General features: G+C 37.2%; 1 protein-coding gene across 1 annotated transcript; it reads left to right on the top strand.

The window, feature by feature from the left end:
- The first annotated feature begins 306 nt into the window (after positions 1–306).
- Positions 307–15,435, top strand: gjd1a (gap junction protein delta 1a). The gene is made up of 2 exons (XM_065267236.2): positions 307–1,194; positions 13,409–15,435. Exons 1-2 carry the CDS (start codon positions 1,124–1,126, stop codon positions 14,235–14,237), a joined length of 900 nt encoding a protein of 299 aa, XP_065123308.1. The 5' UTR covers positions 307–1,123; the 3' UTR covers positions 14,238–15,435.
- The last annotated feature ends 4,554 nt before the right edge of the window (positions 15,436–19,989 follow it).

Below are 19,989 nucleotides of genomic sequence, written 5' to 3'. Positions count from 1 at the left end.
CCCAAGCTGAATGAAAAGCTCATTTCTCAATCAAGGGGTAAAATTCAGGCACAAATCTGTCAAAGACGAATTTAGATTTGAACCACACACCTACTTATAGCTATAGTTCATTAAAATCAACAATGGTTTTACTCCTGCACCCCATATCCTGAAATGAGAGAGAGATAAATACATTTAAAGAGAGAGTGAATAGGGGAGAGGAGAGCAGGTCTGGTATGGAGGGAGGGTGGCATGCTTACAGCATATGAGAGAGAGAGAGAGAGAGAGAGAGAGAGAGAGAGAGAGAGAGAGGGAAAGAGAGAAAGAGAGAGGAGGAGGAGCGGAGGGAAAGGTATCATCAGCAGCAACAGCAGTGCAGCACAAAGGCGAATGCAACGGAGGAAGGTGTAGAGAGGAAGAGAGTGAGGGGGAGAAAGAAGACGTTTGCGGAGGACTGAGTCCTTTGCCGCAGACATGACCACAGGCTCATCGTTCAAGCGGATGTAACCTTGACGATTCTCGTCTGCTGCTGCTGCTGCTGCACACTGGACCACACAGCGGTGTGTGTGTGTGAGGGTGCGCTCAGGCGTTGCTATGACATTCAGAGAGCTGCATCATCTGGTACAGCGTGTACATGTGTGTTCTGCGACCATTTGGCTCAACTAATAGGAAAAGAGCACCGTCAAGTGTGTAAGTGTGTGTGTGAGAAAGTGTGATCATGCATTGTAGTCTGTGTGTTAAGTAAAGGTAAAAAAGGTCAGATATGCAAGCGAAACTAAAGCTTTCTTAACCCTAAAAGAGAGAGATAGTAAAGAAGATATTGAGGAAGGGCGAACGAGAAAATAAGGGCAGTGTGTGAGACCGAGAGAGAGAGAGATGCAGTATGGTTAAAGTCTTTGTGCCTCAGCATCATCAGATTTTCTGCTGCAGATGCTACAGTAGCTCATCTCCGCACTAGAGCGCTACCCTGACACACACACGCAGAAACGCACGCGGACGGACGCAGACAGCTGCAGCTTTGGGGAGGAGCCAGAGAACCCGATCAAAGGTCAATAGAGGGACCCTGGGAGAGCTGCCGAGGGCAGAGGTTGTGATTCCTCCAGCTGAAGGTCAGAAGGAGCGTAAGAGCCATAAGCGAGGCATCATGGGCGAGTGGACTATATTGGAGAGGTTGCTGGAGGCTGCGGTGCAGCAGCACTCTACTATGATCGGCAGGTTAGAGCTACAGTGCAGCACACATATACTGTACATACACACTTTACATGCGCATGTGTGACCCAGAACCAAGCTAAAGTCATTTTTTTTGTCTGTTTTGTTTACATCAAATAATCCTATATAATATAAAGAACATGGAGTGAACTTGATATCATTAATATGGAGTAAGTCCATGAATAATGTGATAAAAATAATTCTTCAATCATGAGACTTTAGTCTGGATTTCACAGATAGGGTCACATATGCCTCACACAGACAGACAGTATGCACCTCACATGCATATATGTGCCTCACCTACACATATATGCATCATTTACCTATACACATATACTGCACATAAAAGGGTTTTCTTTGTCTATGTGTTTGTTTAAAGTGCATTAAAAGTATCCTAGATGAAATAAAACCTAGTTAATTAGATTCCTTTCACAAAGTGTTTGGTAATTGATAGAAATGTGAGCATAAGCTTGAACTGAAGGCAACCCACACAACACTCTCCCTCTCTTTGATGCTGAGTTAACTGTCAGTGGTTACTGATCAATACTCTGCATGATGGGCTTTTAAGACTCAGACGCCAAGAAGAAGTGCTTTTAATAAAAACATTAAGAATAGCATAGCTTTTACTTAATGGTTGTTATAAAAAATATTGACAAATTCAGGGTATTAGGTTACTATCTCATCAACACACAAACACTGGAGTGTGTGTCATCATGAAGTGTGTATGTTTGTGTGCGTCAGACTTGAGTAAGCACTACTCTCTGCTGTGCTCATTAACCTTAACGGCAGGTAGCCCCACATCAAGGGCACGTCCTTCTCTTCTCTGTGAGGTGTGTGTGTGGCACAAAGGGCATGTAAGAGTGTGCGCAGGGCACTCGGGTATATGAGAAATATGCATTTTTCTACACAGAGAGAGAGATAACACAAGCTGCATGATGGTTATATGGATATCAGGCTCTCAGACCTCTTAAAAGGTTTTTTCATCTAATGACCCTCAAACCTATTAAAGTAAATCGTTTTCACCTCAGTTGATTAGACATCAGTTGACTGCTTTAACCAGCAGTCAATCACTTTACTTGAATCGATCACTGGATGTCTCACATACTCAGAAGCAGACATGACAGGATTGTATTACTTTGTGTTTTAGGTTAACTAATTGTGTTATGCTGGGTACACACCAAAAGATTATCGGGCTGATTTGGGGCCGATTTCCTCCCTTCCGACAATCCTAGCTGTGTCCCGATTATCTTGATGGTTCTACAGATTATCTTATAAGATTTTATGAACGCGAATTGTAAACATTAAACATGAACCCCGAGGACAAACACGTGCACGCTCAAGATTATCACATGAAACTAAGCAATATCCAATCAGAAAGCTAGATGACGGAAGATGGAGCAGTCATGGCGCAGCACAAAGTGAAGTTTATGCGAACAACAGAGATGGACCATGTTCCCGCCGTCTTTAAGACTTCACCCAAACCCTTTTCTTTTTCCTTGAATATAGAAATTATTTTTTGAATATCATCCGCCATGCTTATTCTGAAGTCTTGTGAGATTTTGTGAGATTTCATGTGTTCACATTCGAGACACTGGTTGAAAATCTGTTTGTGTGTGGTATCCTGTCTTTCACACATCACGGCACACCACACACTATAGGAGCAAAACGGTTAAATCTAGGATTTTTTTATCCTCATGTTTCTATCACATTTTGAAAATCTTATAAGATGTAAAAAATCTTTTGGTGTGTACCCAGCATTACATAGATCGTCTTAATGGCAACCTTCTATCCCCTAACCACAACCCGTAAACCCTACAGAAAACCTTTGCCGTTTTAGAATTGCATTTACTTTATTTATAAAATGATTTTCAATTATGATGCACTTTGGATTGTTTTGAGTAGATTTATATGTTTGTGGACAAATTTCTACCATCATTCCTTTTAATTGTACTATTTCAACTGAAGAATTCCAATTAAAAAATTGCAAACATTACACTAAGTTCAGCTAAATGCATTGTGTTTTTATATAAAATACATTTAGATGTTTATATATATACTGTACAAAGTGAAAAGTTGGATCGGCCTAAAATAATACTCCAATTGGTAACAACAAAAAAGTTTTCAACTTTGAACAAGTGAAAAATTTTAAAACTGCATTTTTTAACGTGTTACCAATTTAATTTTTTTATCCAACTTTTCACTTTTTACCGTATACTGTAGCTAATTATGTTTACTAAAAAATGATTGTATTATACAGATGAAGAGTTTGGTTCCAAAACAAGACAACTTTAGAGATATTTTTGTCAAAACATGTTTTTTATTATTTTATAATGTTTTTATTGTGCTACTTACACACACACAAAAAATGATTCAAGCCCTTCTTAGAAATGACACATAAAAATTGTGTTCAATTAATTTAAAATACCTCATTAAGAGCAATAAGTATATATATTTAATTAGTCTAACACAAAATGAATATGTACTATAATTTATTAATTTTTTTTAATTGCGTTAACACAATTAGTTTGAGTTTGGGTTCTGGAAAAATAATTTCCCAGTATGCTTTGCATGCAACTGCTTTTGGAAAGTTTTTTTTTTAATGAAGTGTTGTTTTATGCATTTTTAAATAAAGAGAAAGACTTACTAGTGTTTAATCTCCGTTTATCTTATTGATTTAGAAGCGTTGTGTTATATTTTTTTCAAATTGTTTGGTTACCATCGTGCAGAAGAGTGGCGCTTGTGGTTAGGTTAATGTGACGTATTTCTCTCAATGAGTTCTAACTGTGTTAATGCCTGTTTGGAGATCAGTCTCTTCTCACATGCTCATCCAAAGTATCATATGTTATTATTATTAGCATGCTAACATGTGCTTATTCTAATTAGTATGACATAAAACCTTTTATATAAAATAACAGAATTGAGTTATTCAGACTACACTACATTGAGTTATTCAAACTACGACAAATCGAGTTATTCAGACTACAGTTAATTGAGTTGAGGCAACTAATTGAGCATTGCCATTTACTTTAAATTGAGTTGGACTAACTCAATATATTTTTATTGTGTAAAGCAGTTTTTTATGAGTTAGGGGTACACATTCACATTGGATGGAAATCCTGCCAACAATTTTATTGAGTTAATCTAATGAATAATTTGTGAATGAGTGTAGCTGTATTTTTTAGTTTGATTGATATTAATTGGAACAAGATTTTTCAAAGTTTTTATCTCGTTTTGGAAACAAACTCTACAAATATTTTTACTTCATTTGTGAAAGTTTATTTTTAGTTGAGGATTTTACACAAAGACTTGCTCACAAGTACCCCATCATAAGGTAGCCCATCACAAAAAATACACACATTTGTTTACCTTTTGTTTTCAAAATCTAAAGCTCTATTGGAATTTCCATTGCAGTGTTGTTTGTGTTTTTGAAAACACAGGTTTGCTTATGTAGCCTGTGTGCCTCTGTATCTGTGTGAGATAATCAGCAGGTTCCTCTTCTCTGTTCCTTTGAGGTCTGATCAAGCACTCACAGCAACCAAATGAATAAATGAATGAATAAAACCGATGAATAAAGCATCTACTATCATTCATCAGCTGATCCCTTGGAACACACAAACCGACAAACACGCCGCACCTTAGAGAATTTCCCAGTCAGTTTTAGTTTCCATCTTTATTAGCATTGACACACACGCCTTCTGTTCTCTTTCTTATGCTTAATTGTGTTTAGACAAATTTGTGAGCACTAATGTCTATATGTCTACTCATTAAGCCTCGGGTGAATGCGACTCTCCTCTAAAAATCTTGTCCTGTGTATATAGCGTCAGCGCTCTCTTACCTAAATGATCCTACGGTATAGCGAAAAGACAAGCAAGCATTTTGCTAAGCTGTATATGTGTGGGTGAAACCGATAGCTGTTTTGGTTTCAACTAGTCAATATTTTCTTCCTGCAGTAGTTTTGAGTGGTCACAACATTGTAATCTATACTTCTCCCCGTTCTGTCTGGACAGAGCAGTCAGGAGAAATCATAATGTACACTCTTTATCCATTTCACTAAACTTTTTGTTGTCAGCAACTAATCGAGCTGAAATTTACCTGAAATCTTCATTTCTAAATAGAATCATGATTCATAATCTTGTATGCATGTGCGTATGCAAAGACAAAATGTTAATGCTGTCTTTTAAGTTGTTTGGTTCAGGGAATATATATTTTTGTTTCGTATCTACTTCCTCAGGATATAGGGCATTAGGTGCGTCTTTGTCAAAGCTTTTTCATTGACAGTCAGAGAGAGAGAAATAAAGAAAGAAAGCGAGCATGTGAGGTGAACCTCCAGAGTGATTCCCAAATGCATATCTGTGCCTATGTCCTTAATTTGTATACCTGAATAAATGTGTGTGCGCATCTGCCTGCAGGTTCAGTTATTTTACAATCACCTACATTTGGGCACCAGTAAAGGAAATCATTTTAAACATACTGAATAATTTGAGATAATGGAAATCTGAAAGGCTTTCTGAAACGTAGACATGCAGAGGTTTGTGTGAGGGTCACTTTTAGGGGATGTAATCATTGGTTCCCATCATGATACAAAATAAAAGATGTTGCTTTTTACCTGTAGCTGTGAGAGACATCGACATACTAGGGCGCACAACACAGGTCAGCTGTTTATAATGGGAGAAGATAGTCAACTATAAATACATTTATGTTAGTAAATGCTTTCCTAAAAGGACATTTTTGTAAACTTTGAAGGTGAGCGTGCAAGTCTGATGGGTTTGTTATGCTATGGAGAGAGAAAGATTTCTGAAAGCTTTTTTGTTTATTTTTTAAATTATTTACAAATACAGAAGAGGATGCTATTAGTGTTATTTTGTTCTATCATAAATATAAGTCTTTGGCATTTAGTTGTGGGATGTGTGGATTTCTTAAATAATCTAAAAACTGTAAATGTATATTTTAAAATCTCTTTTTAGGAATGAGAGGTCAAAATTATAATTAATTAGCTTTATGTAAAAACAGTGGAGGTCTATGGTATGTACCCATTTAGTTAGGCAGGTAAATGTGTGATGAATGCTTGGGAAAGAAGGAATAACAAAAGCGGTGTCCTGTGACATACACTATGCACTGCAGTATGTAGGGGAGAACCAGGACAAAAGTAACGTGGGACGAAAGTAACAAAGCGATTTTCTCCCAGCCCTGATAACATTTGCATCCCAAACTATGACAGCATGTTTAACACACAAACCCCTGACAGAGCTGACAAATATCGCATTATTTACTCATCGTTTTCCACGTGTAGATCCAGAAAGGTGTTTTCAACCATGATAAGTAAATTCCAAAAGCGGTCATTTTTTTCTTATAACATGTTGTGTTTCTCATTTCATGTGTTACAATATCAATCTACAGGTTATTTAGTGCTCTAACACATCCTGAAGTTTTACTTCTCTGAGTTTTTCAAAATAAAAGTAAATCGAGTTTAAATGTGAAGAGATCCTGTCAGGGTGTTACTTTTGTCCTGCTGCTAATACTGTTGTATTATTCTAATTTCATTTCATTTACATAGTGTTCAAACTGTTGAAATGTTTTATTCTGAACAATTTAAGTTTGTACTGTTGGTTGCTTTTGAAGCATTTGATAAAACTGAAATTTTAAATAAAAATGTAATTTCATTATTTTTTACAAAGATAAATGACAAAAAAAGTTTGCAGTTACATATTAATGAGGTCATAGTCATGTATATTTAATAAAAACAAAAATCTATCTTGTTTTGTTGTGTTACTTCTGATCCACCTGTGTGTTACTTTCGTCCCTGCTGTCAGGGTCAAAAATAACAATGCGCTACCTGTGTTCAAAGTGAAATTATACAGAAGTCGTTTTACATTTGTTCAAAATTCCACCTGGTATTGATACACTTGTGAGTATATCTCTGTCTAAAACATTATCTTTTAAAATTAAGTTTTTCTGAATTAAGTACTTTCGCCCCTGCTCTCCTCTACTTACTGTCTAGTGCATGGGTCTTCAACCCTGTTCCTGGAGGGCACCTGCAGATTTCAGTTTTAAATCCAATCAAACACACCTGGACTGGTTAATTAAGTTGTTCAGGGCCAGAGCCCTTTAGTAACAGAGTTGCGGCAACTCCATTCACTCCAATGGAACAGTTTTTTTTTTTACAGTAATTGCGGATCATGGATTATTCATCCATGTGTAATTAGAGAGGCTATAAAACGTGATGGCGGTACAAAGTGCATTTTTATGCATAAAACGCTTGGTTGGAGTGTTTTGGCACTGTAATTTTGCAATAAATTTACACTGAAAAAAATTCAATTTACTCAATTTTTTTAGGGTAAGTGGTTGCTAACAATTTATTTAAGCTACATTTAAACAAAAATATAACCTAATAAATTGATTGCAACCATTTACCTTAAAAAATGTAGTAAATTGAATGAATCATTTTTTTTAAGTGTATGTATTAATAACTTGTATTAATAAAATGCATATTATATTAATACGTTCAGGGATTCATAATAATTGAAAGTGATGAAGACAGCATCTCCCATCAGATTTTCATATTAACAACAAAAAGAAAATGACACTGAGCCAGTTGTATTATTATAATTTACAATAAATTAAACGTGCCTTATGAGTCTTTTTTAAAAAATCTTGTTCTTTATATATTAATAAATCAAACAGGCACACAGTTAATTGTATATTATAACCATGCACAAACATTATAAGCTTACATACTACACAGTGTGATGCATTTTAAAGCTTTAAAGTTGTTGGAGGCAGCGTAAAACATGTTAACAAGGCACATACCAGCAGCTGACCACACTAATCTTCCCATATTACTGGATTTTATTTGTCAAAAATCTATCTATTGTTGATAGAACTACTGCCTACACATATTGGTGTGATATATAAATATTGTAAATCAATGCATTTTTGACTACTAATTAAAAAATCACAGCTCTTTGCCTAAGTCAATGGCTCACTATGACCTTCAAGGAAATATCTGAGGTCATGAATTACGTGACGGCTGAGCTTTTTGGACATCCGGTGTCAGAACTTTCTTCCTGAAGGGCTTTGTTCAGGGCTATCTAAAAATTAGAGACAGGTGTGTTGGAGTAGGGTTGGAACTAAAATATGCCCTCCAGGAACAATGTTGGAGACCCATCTAGTGTATGAATATGTTTTACTAACAAAATATAACACAATTCCAGTCAATGAAAAACAATTTGCTCATCGTTCTTTCAATGTCAGTGTTTTCTGTTTTGCCCAACATAAGCTCAGTCACTGTCAAACTGAAGCATAATGGTCTTCGTAGGTGAACTTTGCTCTAACAGCATCTCTGATAGACCCACGTAAGCAAAACTGCGACTGTTGAGCGTATGAGCTGTCCAGCGTTCCACTCTTAATTTTTCGTCCGAATGAATGGACCATCAGTGTACTTAATTTTTTAATTGCACTTAATATTTTGGAATTTTCAATGCAAACACATTGTTTATACAACATGATATAGAATGACACAGAATGGAGAATTGATGTATTATACACCTTTCCAGCTGGTTGTGCACACACACAAACACGCTCAAACCACTGTAAATTACACTGCAGTACAATGGCATACTATGAGGTGTGTTTCTGCACTTACTGATGCAAAGAAACCCCCCCACACAAAGATCAGGTAGGCTACTGTATAATGAGTCCTTTAGTGGTTTCACTTCAAATATATGCTGTGAGTCTCAATATTTGCTCCCGGTCCTCTCTCTCTCCATCTGTTTCTCAGTATTTCTTGATTTGTCTTACTGCTGCTCTGCTTCTTCCTCAGCCCATCTGTCTGTGTCCTCCACCCTCCTTCCTTCCTATTCTCTGTCTATCTCTGCCTTTCATCTTTCCCTTTATATCTTCCCTACGGTTCACCTTGATGTGTCTCTTTACCTATATTTCTCAGTGTTACCTATTCTTACACTCTTTCATTCTACCTCTGTCTTTACATGAACATTCATTCTTTCCTGTGCCCTTGCTTTGTCCACTTTTTCTCTTTCTCTCTCTCTCATTCTCTGCTTGTTCCTCTCTTTCCCAATATTCTATCAATCACCCCTCCCTCCCTCTTTATCCTTCTCTCTCTCTCTTTTTTTCTGGTACAGTGGAGAGTGCTGAGTGGTTCACTACGTGGTTGCTATAGTAACGGCAGCAGGGAGTGGGGGATGTGCTGCTAATTTAAAGTCCCACCAGGATCCTTAGCCATTGATACAAACCTAAAGAGCTAACGTTAATCACTTCATATTTTACATAAACTTAATATTATGGAAAGGTTACGCTGTCTGTCATTTAAAACATTGTTTGCTGTTCAATTACAGTAAAGGGTCGTTGACTTTCATCGAGAATCGTAACTGTCCTACTTAGCACAGTGCAAATGTTCACCATATGTCCATTAATTCAGAAAAAAACAATGCTAACTGTTAGCCTCCAAGCCATGGATTTACAGCAATGGCTGAAATCATTTTTTCCCAGCACTTTGCCTGCAGCTACGTTTGTTTCTGCCTTGCTTCCAGAAGTTTTTTATTAGTAGTAGGCCTATTGAAGAGATTTTAAACATTTATTCAAGAAAAAAGTTCTAAGCAAGCCCTAAACAAAACCAACCAGATTACAAACATTCATTTATAGCAAAAGTTGGCAACCCTTCAAAAGTTTAGGGTGACTTTAATGAAATGTTTCTGATGATCTTAAAAAGCCTTTTGATCTGCAGGAATAGGCTTAAATGTTTAAAATTGTTTTGTATAGAAAAATATAAATATAATGCTAACATATTTGTTTCATTTATTCAAAAAAAGCATTTTTAAAAATGAAGAGAGATCCCAAAAACCATCTCAGGATGATACCTCAAGACGTTGCTTGATAAAATGCCAACAGTACATTTTTAAATATCGTCGCTGTCCTTCCGAAACCTTGTATCTCCATATTTTGTGAATTTAATTTTTTAAGTGGGTTGTAAGTGGGTTTTGCAAATATTTCATCAATTAAAAGTATTAAAAGTGCTTGTCAACTTAGACAACACAGTGTGTAATCAATAAAAAATACAGTGTTTGTTCTGTTTCTTGAAAAAGAGTGAATTTGGACATACAAGCTTTCGGAAGGACAGCGCTGATATTCAATGCAAAAGCTAATTTCAAGATGCTAAATTATAACAGTTTTTCTTTTGTCACACCATAATTCCCAAAGTTACATTTGTGACCTTCCATTTATTATTATTATAAAATGCCAATAAAATGTAATAAGGAATGACTGAGTTACAGTAAGTTCATATTTAAGGCAACACTATGTAGTTTTCATGTAAAAATGTATTACAGCTCCCTCATGTGGTTGAAAAGCGCAACAGTGCCTGGTATCAGACACTCTTCTGCAGGCAGGGGGAGGGTAGGGGCTGTGTGCTCTACCCTCCACCGCCACTTTCAGAGTGTGCTTGTAGCAGCTAGGAGGCTGCTCAGGTTGCAGCAAAAGTACAATTTGTCCAGTTAAAAGTTGTTCTATCACTGAAATAATTTTAGAGACATTATTTAAAGGTAAAAAACTGCATAGTGTTGCTTTAAGGTGTCATGAACTGCACACTTGTATAATGTTCTCTGAGACCCATTTACAATCAGTGGAGGCCGGAGACATCTTTTTCGAGGGGACACAATGCAAAGTTCGTCACAACATTAATGTAGTCCGTCATGTAAAAATATTTGATGCGTCATGTCAACCTATGTGTATTACGCGACATCTCAAAAAACTTGCCTGCTGCAGACGCTTCAAAGGGGTTTATGATAAAAGTATCTGGCAAACATGGCTCATGGCACCTCCTAAGACCAGGGGCCTCATTTATTTATTTTTTCTAGATCACAACCTTTGCCAGTTCCCACGCGAAAGTTGTGATCTACAAAATACAAACTCGATGGGTCTTAAATTGTTAATTAATAATCATTAAAAATAAATGTCATAATTTCAAATAATGGACAATAACGACTTATTAAAATGTTTCTGTCATCACTCGCAGCCTTTACTCTAATAAACTCCAGAAGGGGAACTTGTGCTGGAGCTTCTCCATTGTGAACAGCAAGCCAAACCTGTTTGTCTTTATCACTCTCAAAGATGCCAACTGGTTAAATACATATGCACATTGCTGGACTGCAGTCTGTTGTGACCAGGCTAGGCTTCTTGGCACAATTATGTTTTGACTGGAGTACCCATAGTTTTATTTTATGGTAAAAATAGTATACAATTTCATTATAAAAAATATACATTATAGAATAATACTATAGTGTAACAAATTATTTATACTTTATTTAACGTCATATAACTATGGGCTGGGGAAATAGTTTTTACAACCTTTTTACACATATACATGTCTTAATGACATGGTGTTAAATAACACAATCTAAAAAATATTGGGTTATTTTCAACTCAGCGTAGGGTCAAAAAGGGACGAGCCCAGCCATTGATTTTTTTTATTTGATTCAATGATGGGTTTAAACAACCCAAAATTTGGGGTTAAAATTAACCAAAATAACCCAGTATTTTTAGAGTGTAGACATGAGCATATATAAATGTGGGGTGTCTTGCTCTATGGTACATAATGGTATTCAACCACAAAGCTAATCTACCCCAATATACTGAAAATAAGAAACTCAAGGCTATTCCTTTCTCATTTGAACGTTGGGTCAAAAAGATACAAGCCCATCAAGATGGCTTAAAATTTAACCAATGCTGGTTTGTTTCAACCCAAAATGCTTGGTTATTTAAACCAATTGTTTGGTCAAATATATATTTTTTTAAAGTTATCTATAACCCAGCTGCTGGGCTTGGCACTTTTTGACCCAAAATAACCCAGCATTTTTGTATAGTAGCCTAAAAATTAAAGCAATTGTATGATTATAATTTATGTACAATATAAAATGCATAAAAAAATTGCAAATATTGATTTATGGACCATATGACTTTAAATTAATAACATTATAGCTCAAAGCTCAAACAATGGGTGCATGTGCATGCAATTGTATGTGCTCATGCATCAAGACCAGACTGCATAGGATGACGTCATGGCTGGCTCAGGAGCAAGGTTATTAATACCATGAGTGAAGGACATCCTCAGCACAAGTGTGTGTAGGTGCGTGTGAGGCAGATTTGTGTGTTCGGGCTACATCTGTAAGATAGGTTGCTGAAGAGCTCTGAAGATGTGTGCGTGTGCAATAGAAGGGTGGAGATGTTTCGCTCTAAATGGCATGCTCACGTGAGCACCAGTTGTGCATGAATAGTAAAAGGAAGAATTTTCATTATATTACACAACATCATTAGTGTGTGGAACTTTCTGTGTGGTTGCCAGATTTCGGTCACACGAATCCCTTTTGTTTTTATCTGTTACAGACATCGGGTGTGTCTGAGTGTACGCTTGTGTCTATATTTATGCGTGGTATGAATCCAGAGCACCAATTCATTTTTCCACTGTGAACAGAGATGAGACTGAAAATAGCATACATATGCACCCCAACACTTTCTTTATACTCTGATGGCCTTGATGCAGTGACTGCCCCAGTTATCAGGGAATATGTCCCTGCACACATTCACATATAAAGTATGAATGAATGTGAAGTTGAATGGCCTACAAAGATATTTAAAAAACGTATGTATCCTTCTACACTGCAGTATAACATTAAAGCCGAAGCACGTAATTTGAGCACCGCTAACGTCAACCTGCATCACCCAATGGAACTGCAAAACTAATGACTTAAGTTTCCTAAACACCCCCCCCTCAGTCTGCCATTGGTCGGACAATCAAATTGTCTCATTCCAAATATAAGCTATTGGTTGCAAGTGACGCTGTGTTTGTGTGTTAGTTGCGATGCTTAAACAAGCACGGCGAGGTTTTGATAGCAGGACAGAGTCACAGAATTTACACTTTACTTGGAAATCATACTGTGATTGGCTTACTTATTATTATCTACGCAGCACATTGAACAGGAATAAAAGGTATTTTAATCAAAATAATGACACACTTCAGCTTTAAATCTGAATGGGAAGGCTGTTTTCCCATAGGAATGACTATTTTGTGCGTGTATGTGACATTAGAGATGCAATTTAACACTGTGCTGTTTTTTGTTGAACCCTAAACTAATAATTTTTTTCTCTCGCTTTTTTTCTCTTCCACTGCCTTTCCTTTCTTGCTTCTTTCTGTCTCTCCTGTCCCTCAAAGGATCCTGCTGACAGTGGTGGTGATTTTCCGGATCCTGATTGTGGGTATAGTGGGAGAGAAGGTGTACGAAGATGAACAGATTATGTTTATTTGTAACACGCTGCAGCCGGGTTGCAACCAGGCCTGCTATGATAAAGCCTTCCCCATCTCCCATATCCGTTACTGGGTTTTCCAGATCATCTTGGTCTGCACCCCTAGCCTCTGTTTTATCACTTATTCTGTGCATCAGTCTGCCAAGTACAAAGATCGCACCTACACGCTTCTGCACGGCCCCTACATTGATCACGGGCACGGAGTGAATCGAAAGATGCGAAACATCAACGGCATCCTAGTGCACCCGGAAGGCAAAGATGACCGCGATTGTCTGGATTTGAAAGATATTCCCAACATTCCCCAGGGGGTCACGTACTCCAAAAGTAACAAGATGCGTCAACAGGAGGGCATTTCCCGTTTCTACGTCATACAGGTGGTGTTCCGGAACGTTTTGGAAATTGGCTTTCTTGCTGGCCAGTACTTCTTGTATGGATTCAATGTTCCCGCCATGTTCGAATGCGACCGTTACCCCTGCGTAAAGGAGGTCGAATGCTACGTTTCTAGGCCCACAGAGAAGACGGTTTTCCTTGTGTTCATGTTTGCGGTTAGCGGGATCTGTGTGGTGCTGAATTTGGCTGAGCTAAACCACCTGGGTTGGAGGAAGATCAAGGCAGCGATTCGTGGCGTCCAGGCTCGTAGAAAGTCCATTTGTGAGATCCGGAAAAAGGATGTGTCACACCTATCCTCCGTGCCCAACTTGGGCCGCACCCAATCTAGCGAATCAGCCTATGTCTGACAGCGAATAGGGGAGGGGCTTAGACGAGGTTGGGAGTGGCTGATGAGGCGACGGCCACGCCCTGTGCTGCATACTTGACACTTCTTATTTTATGCATAGCTCAGACTGGGTGAGCAAGGGGTAGGGTGTAAAGATAAAGAACATGAGTCAACGAGTATAATTTTTGGTTAATAAAATTGATCTCTTTCAACCTAAGACTTTGTGGAACAAACAGGAGGCTTGTACAAAAACACATTGACACAACAGCCCCCTAAACAAGTCTTCCAACAGTAAAGAGACATTTAAAAAATGAAATCAATTTGAGTTGCCTGTTGTCTAAAGAGATAGAAAGACAAAAAACTGAGAGATTAGAGAGACAATAGAGGGAGATGTTCAGCAGACATTTGACATTTTTCCTTATTAATACTGAGACATCCCTCACTTTCTGAAGAGCCAGAATAAGATGAATGGTGAATGTACAAAAGAGCAAAGTTTAAAACTGTACCTCAGCACAGACTCCTCTACGCCTCTCCCCTATTTTCTTTCTTTCATTTCATCTCTCCGTCTCTTTCTGCATAGTTTTATAGATATACTATAGGCATAACGTACAAAAGGCAAGGAGAAAACATGAATATTGATCTTCTGATAACCACCCCCACGTTTAATGGAGGGCCATGAGACTCACATGTAAATCGACACTGACTTTATTGTCCACACTGTTCAAATCTCCCATAATCCACTGCTTCATCAACTTCTGAAGCACTACTGTACATATCTAAGAATATCAATACTGCAATGTTCATGTATTTCACACGCTGAAGTGTAGCTTTTGCCATTATTTGAAAAAAAAACATTGATTGCAAAAAGAAAAAACAAATATGTCATAATAATTGTGTTTAATTTGCATTTATTCTGTAATGGACAGAAAAAAATGTGATTTTGTACTATGGGCATTTCCTGACAAAGGCATGTTATAATGCATCATTAGAATGGCTAGATAGTGTTACGAGCTGTGTAAAGACACATTGTTTCTTTTTGCACCCAGTTTTTTGGAGGTGTATTCTTCAGCATGCGGGCAGGAGATCTATAGCTCTATGGGAATGGCAGAGAGAGTCTATACTGATTAAGGCTCCATTGCAGCAATAATATAAATATATATAAATAATATAAATAAATATATGTCATAAAAATAAATAAATAAACTATTAAAGAAATTAAACAGAGTGGCAAGAATGATTATTTTAGTTCTTTCTGTGTTTGTGCGTGTGTGTGTGTGTGTGTGTGTGTGTGTGTACCTACATCATTATATTTGTACCCAAAAGTCAGCAAAACATGACTAACTTGAGCAAAACATCCCTTTGGGGATGTCCGCATTTATAAAAACTATATAAAAATTGTTTTTTTATTTGGAAAAATGTACACACACACACACACACACACACACACACACACACACACACACACACACACACACACACACACACACACACACACACACACACACACACACACACACACACACGTTTAACCTGTTCTGGTTACGTTCAATTAAACAATGTTTATAGCATAATAAACATGTCGTTATACGCTATTCATGTCCCCATAAACCACATATACCAACCCACATGTGTGTGTGTGTGTAAGAGTGCAAGTGTTGCTCTAGGGTCTTTATTCAGACTACATCATTTTAACAGGGTGAAAAGCTCAAATCACAATTAACAATTAATAACACACAGCACTGAATCCTTTGCATATAGTTTTTCAGGTACATAAGTATGTGCGCTGGTGTATTTTACATTGACCAAGTTGACCAACACTGTAAAAAAATTCTGCATTTTTGTCAAATCAATATTTTTATGTTATTTATTTTGATGGGTCGTTACAATATGACTCACACAAGGAAACACTCTTCGGGCTCTATCTTACACCCGGCGCAATGCAGCGCAATGCGCGATGCAAGTGTCTTTTGCTAGTTTCCACCCTGCGCAATGATCATTTTCACGTTTAGCGCCACGTTGTTTAAATAGCAAATGCATTTGCGTCCCCTTTTGCGCCCATGGGCGTTCTGGTCTAAAAACGAGGTGTGTTCAGGCGCATTGTTGGCACGTTGCTATTTTGAGGCTACTATGTTAATATGAAAGATTAAAGGATTGAATGTAAAAGATTATTATTGAGTCTCTTGGACATAAATGAGGACTAATTATGAGACGTTAGAAGACAAAAAGAGCTGCTTCACCTGCAGCCTGGTAAGTAAATAAATGCTTTGCTTTTAACAAATGCATCTGTTTTTAAATATTTTTTTTTAAAATACTACCTCACGGATTTATTGTATATGATGACTCTATGGATATGGTGAGAAACATTTTTAAGTAATGCTTAAAAAAACTGACGCTGTCCAAGTGCTGAAAGGTGCGGAGAGCCGTTTGTAAATTCTTTATCTCCTGTTTGTTACAAATAAAGTATTTTTAAAGTACAAACCTTTTCTTACATACTTGTAAAAAAATTTTATGCTATTGGATAGCCATACATTTAAAGCAATTAAAAGCCTGCTTTTTTACTTCCATGACTAAAAGAAAACGGGTTTTAAAGGTTTTAATAAAAAATAAAAATTTCAATACACGTGAAAAACTTTTCTAATTATTTAACATTAATCTTAAACTGGGGATCTTCTTCCTCCGCTTAGTTTTTCAGTTTACAAAGTCCGTCATCTAAATAGGGATTAGACATAGCGCCAGCGCAACTGGCTTTTAAAGGGGATGCGAGCTGAGACTCTCGATGGTTTATAGCACGTTACGCCCAAAATACTCCCATTCCTCATTAAAAAAAGGACCAACCCTTTTCGACCATGCGCTAGGCGCACAAACCATTTTTCCCGTCGTTAAATTAGCAAAAGTGGGTTCGGACACGCCCATTTAGAGGTTGGCTGTGCGCTTTAGACAATGCGGTTAAAATAGGGCCCTTCATGTAAACTTCTGTAATGCTGAAATTTTGGTAAGTGAATTGGCCAACAGACTAAATTAACTCTTTTTGAAACAAAGTATTTGTAACTGTATAACACATCAAAAGGATTTATTTTGGAATCTTGCCGTCCAAATAAAATGTTTTAAGAAAAAACATGTATATAGAAATTGGTTTGTTTTTAAAGCCAGTTCAAGATGTGTCTTATGTCTTAAGAATAAAATCTGCTTAAAAACTTTATTATTTATACCGAACATTGGTTCACAGTCTCTGCTAAGAAATGTGTGCTGTGTTGGGCAACAACTGGGGTTTCAATACCAGGAACATCTATTATTTACACTACAGTAATACCGCAAGCACAACCTCATGTACACACCAAATGACTCAACATTAAAAATTAACTCATACAGACAGAGAAAAGAGAAATAGGGTTTTTCTGTTGATCTAATAGAGGGACAAGAAAAAGTCTTACACTGTACAACAAGTGCTGTATTTGGCTGCTGAACTGTGAAACTAAAAACATGGGCCTGACTGACCTTTGACCCTCAATAAACAAATCTGTTTTGAAGTAAAGTAATGTATCTGGCTGCTAAACAAGTGAAACAACAAGAGGCATGAAGTGTTAAACGATGTGTTATAAAGTGTTAAAATATACCTAATGCCCAGAGAATCAGTGTAATAACACATGTGTAAATCAACACATCAATCAAAAAGCATTTCTAAACAGAACTGTCCTTTATTATTGCAGAGTATTGTAATCCTAATCCTCAATAGATGCTATCTTGAAATGTTGATGACATAAACTCTAGTCTCTCTAGTATGAGAGACAGTTGATAGATTTAGAGGAGAGAGAGACATCAACGGATGAGAGAGAGAGGGAGCATTAAAGGGGATTAAAACACAATGAAGGAAATAAACTAAACTAAATTACAAGACAAAAGTGGCACCTGTAACGGAGGGTTTGTGCGTAAATACATTGATCAAGTTTGACTTGAACTATAATAGAAATGAGGTCAAAATGCATTCATGAAAAGATCAATGCACTAAAGCAAAATGTAGAATCAATATAATGAAATCAATTAGTATATTTATACTCATATGTAGTCCACGTGACACACACTCAGAGAGAGAGAGAGAGAGATCAGAAGGAATCACATCAGAGGATGGAAAGCAGACCTCACTGCTCAAAGCTAGTATTGTAAGCTTCAACTCCCAGGCAAAATGCATAGTCATGCATACACGCACAAATGCATGACACACTGTTACTTTAATTTAACATGATTAAGTATGCAAAAGGTATAAGGGGTCATTGTTTTAATAGGGACACACCTGCCTACTCGCACTATATTAAAACATGCATCACATTAAGCATAAGTAGTTAAAATCATAACCACTTAACCTAGCAGTGAGCCGTCAAAACATCTGTTATTAAAACATGAGGCCTGACTTGGTCAAATGAACGATAAACAAAGGATGACAGAGAAATCACTACTTAGTGAAAGATGTAAATGATAGACAGAATGATCAAAGAAAAAAAAAAGGTTCACAACCATAAACCCCAAAGCATCAATCTAGAACCTTAACATTCACCTCTTTCTCTCCATGCGGAAGCAGTCTCCTGCAGAGCAAGTAAATGCTGAATTGATTTATCAATGGTGCAGAATAACCTGCACATTGACAGGCCTCTCAGATGCCCTTTTGACAGGTATGACTTCACATAAACATACACAGAGATTGACCCCCCCCCCAAGGTCACTGCAATGACGCATGTGGAGAGTTGCTAACACGTGACAGTGGATTTTGTGAGCTGAGATTGGCTAGTTTGTTCAAGACTGAAGCACCAGTGGACCCCAGTGTGTTGCTCATCATCAGACTTAGTTAGGTCATCTCAGACGACCTTCATTAGTAATCAACACAGAATCAGAAAGAGAGAAATGTGTCTATTTTCCATTACCCTTTATTTAGCTTGAAGGGTGCACACAGGTAAGCATAAATATGAATGCATCTGGCTTAGATCTGGTTTTGTGTATGAAGGAACCTCAGTTTTTCTTTTTATGCTTAAAAAAAAAACATCATAATGTGCGCATTTGTATTTGTGAGCCAGGTGAGCACAAAATACTCCAATCTCTGTGAATTGGAGATGAGAGCAGTTACGTAAGGAATAACTGACGATGGGCCATTGAATTATAAGAAAATAATGCACACCCAAGGTGCAATGCGGCACGATTGTCGTTACACCGCGGGTGTGCATTATTTTCAAATAATTCAAAGGACCGGACTCAATTATTCCTCTTATACCATGATTACCACAAATATTGCTTTGGTGCCTATTTTTTAGACATTTAACAAGTTAGGTGTGCGGTTATCAGAAATTAATGCATACCCACGGAACATTTCTCAGCCAATCAGAATACAGCATTCAACAGACCCGTGGTATTAAGTGGGTATAACAGCAGCTGGACTTATAACATGATTATAGCACACCTTACATTCTTATTTACAAAAATATACGATTTTATAAAACAGCTATCTACTGTATGATAATAAACTGTAAGTAACATACAAGTAGACTTAGTGTGCGTCTCATTTCTCTGTCGTACCCCTTCCCCTTCCCCCTTCCCTTCGGAAGTGGTGTCTTATTCTCATTTTGATTAAGGGCTAGGGCCAAGGCGTAGGGATACATTGCCCTTGAAACGAAGTGTGATAAGGACCACACTTGAAAGAGGGGGTAAACGTTAAAGTAGGAATTTCTCAGTGCCGGCATGAAGATTTTTTATGGCTGAACATTGCACAAATGTAAGTAATGTTATTTTCA

Source organism: Paramisgurnus dabryanus, chromosome 5, assembly GCF_030506205.2.
Source record: "Paramisgurnus dabryanus chromosome 5, PD_genome_1.1, whole genome shotgun sequence".
In the NCBI taxonomy this organism is placed as follows: domain Eukaryota; kingdom Metazoa; phylum Chordata; class Actinopteri; order Cypriniformes; family Cobitidae; genus Paramisgurnus; species Paramisgurnus dabryanus.
Note: the sequence above shows the minus strand (reverse complement) of the source record. Positions and strands in the feature narration are given on the sequence as shown.